The sequence below is a fragment of the Oryza brachyantha genome, chromosome 1 (genome assembly GCF_000231095.2).
Source record: "Oryza brachyantha chromosome 1, ObraRS2, whole genome shotgun sequence".
NCBI lineage: Eukaryota > Viridiplantae > Streptophyta > Magnoliopsida > Poales > Poaceae > Oryza > Oryza brachyantha.
In genome coordinates this window covers 33270571-33273011 of record NC_023163.2, presented here as the reverse complement: position 1 = coordinate 33273011, position 2441 = coordinate 33270571, and the positions used below count along the sequence as shown (strand labels likewise).

General features: G+C 47.3%; 1 protein-coding gene across 1 annotated transcript; it reads left to right on the top strand.

Annotated features, from left to right (window-relative positions):
- The first annotated feature begins 526 nt into the window (after positions 1-526).
- On the top strand, positions 527-1243 carry LOC102705393 (putative uncharacterized protein DDB_G0277255). The gene has a single exon (XM_015840875.2). It carries the CDS (start codon positions 711-713, stop codon positions 1047-1049), a length of 339 nt encoding a protein of 112 aa, XP_015696361.1. The 5' UTR covers positions 527-710; the 3' UTR covers positions 1050-1243.
- Positions 1244-2441: the final 1198 nt, after the last annotated feature.

Sequence of the window (2441 nt, the reverse complement as noted above, 5' to 3'; positions counted from 1 at the left end):
ATCATGTGATGATTCAGAGATGACACTTGACTACACTGGACTGGAGTACTCGACGTCCTACCACTACCAGCAAAGAGAGATGTGATGCAGAGGAAAGCGTGCGTGCGTGCAGTTTACTGGTACTACTACGGTTGGTAGGTGTAGGTACCAAGAGAATTTTTAGGTCAATAGCAAAGCAAAGCCAAGCCAAGCGAAGCGATGCAATGGCATTGGCAGCAGCTGCTGAATGCTGAGTAGGATGAGGTCTCTTTCTGTCTGTCTCATGCTGCAGCTGCATAGCATAGCATAGCAGCAACAGAAACGCAAGAGTGGAGTGAGTGAGTGAGTACTGCTGCTGCTGCTCCATGGTGCTTTGAGATTAGCGCACGGGTGGCAGATCCAACGGGGCAGGTGAGCTGGTGAGGCCGGAGTAGCTAGTGCTTGAACTGGGTCCAGCACGTACAGCACACGCAGACGCAGACGCAGCGATCAGTCAGTCGCTCCGTGTGTTTGTGTCGTCGTCTCGTCTGTCTCGCAACTGCATTATTCTTTCTCTCCATCCTCTCCTCCCTAGCTGCCCTCTTCTTCTTCTTCCTCCTCCTCCTAGTCCGCCGCAGGCAGGATCGAGTTGCTCTCTTCTGCTAGCTTGCTCACTCGATCTATAAATACTCAATTAGATAGAGAGAGAGAGAGGTAGGTAGAGGTAGAGATCAGCTGAGGAACCCAGGTCCATGGACGACGACAGGTGGAAGCTGTCGACGAGCAAGGGGAGGAGCAAATCGGGCAGGTCCAGCAGCAGCTTCTACTCCGACTTGAGCAGCAGCGCCGCCGCCTCCACGCTCAGCCGGAGCTACTCCGCCAGCGTCACCGGCAGCAGGCAAGCACACGCTAGCACCAGCAGCAGCTCTGCCTGGTCCGCTTCCGGTGGCGCCAGCAGCTCCAGCTCGCAGCAGCAGAGCAGCAATTCGAGGCTGTCGAAGAAGTGCGTGGAGGCGGTGAAGGAGCACCGCGCGCGCTTCTACATCGTCCGCCGCTGCGTCTCCATGCTCGTCTGCTGGCGCGACTACTAATTCAATTCACGCCTCCCTAGTCCCTCCTACCTACCTAGCTCACTTTTCATTCATTTATTTGTTTTTTTTTTCTATTGTTGCTAGCTCCAGCCTCCATGCATCTCTCTGTTTCTCTGCGTCTCCATCTCTTCTTTACTTGATTCTTTCTTGCTATGTCCATATAAGTATATATAAATGTATAACTTGCATGCATCGTTGCTATCTATGAGAGTCTATCTTATCTTTTAGTGTCATGTAGAGTGGTAAGCTGGAGGTCGACAGGCCATTGAACTAACTATAGCTTAGGGGAGGTCGAGTAGAAGATTTATGAAATGCCAATCGATCTGGCTGTCTGGAGTTGAGAGCTGGTGCGAGAGGAGAGGAGAGGAGAGGAGGCAGTCAATTGAGGCCAAAAACGAGTCAAATGATGCCGATAGATCGGGATGTGGTGATGACGATCGATATATGGACCAGTAATCAATCCAAATGTATGTCCAATAATATAATACGTGGGGCTCCCCCATTGCTATTGCTGGCTGCATGCTGCCTCTCTAAGTAAGGAGCTAGATATATACACAGACAGAGAGACTGATATGTTAATTAATTAGCAATACTGCTAGTGTTAGCTTAATTAGCGAGTACTACGTAGTAGTAGTATGTGCGTGTTGGTGTGTCAGAGACAGTAGCAGCAGCAGTGAATGGTCCCTCTCCCTCCCTCCCGGGTGAAGCATAGCATGTGTGCGTAGACCAACTGTCGTTGTTCTCGTTCTCCACCCGCTAATTGCTATGCTTCTCTCACGAACTACTATTAATTATTTCCGTAGGTAGTAGTAGGCTGCGAATCGCCCTGCCTACGTGACCGACTCCGGTGCATATTATATGTAGTATAATTTAATCTATACCGTTGATCTAATTTTGTTAAACGGTTATGGATAAATTATACTATCAATAATTTTATTTTAGGTGTAGTAGAATTCTGAGAGGGCAATATCGTCTTTTTTACTATAATAGTAAGTGGGTCTTGCTGGGCTTTTCTTGATCCGTGTATAATGTGATAAAAAAATAATAAATACAAATCAAATATTAATCAAATTACGAATATACTCTTTTAAATCAATGTACGAGATTAGTTCTGCTGACAGTATTATAATATAAGTAATATGCACCGAAGCGTTGCCCATATATATAAGACCTGTGAAAAATCAAACAGCAACACACTGGAGTTGGAGTAGCTACTGTATCTTGCATCGATGTCAATTCGTGCTGCGCATGTATTCAGCAGCAAGTGAAGAACAACTAGCTTTGAGATCAAATGCCATGGAAGTTCAGATGCAGAGAGCAGAGCACTAGCTAGCCCTATATGAATTCAGATGCAGAGCAGAGCAGTGGAGAAGGAAGGAGCAGGTGATGGAT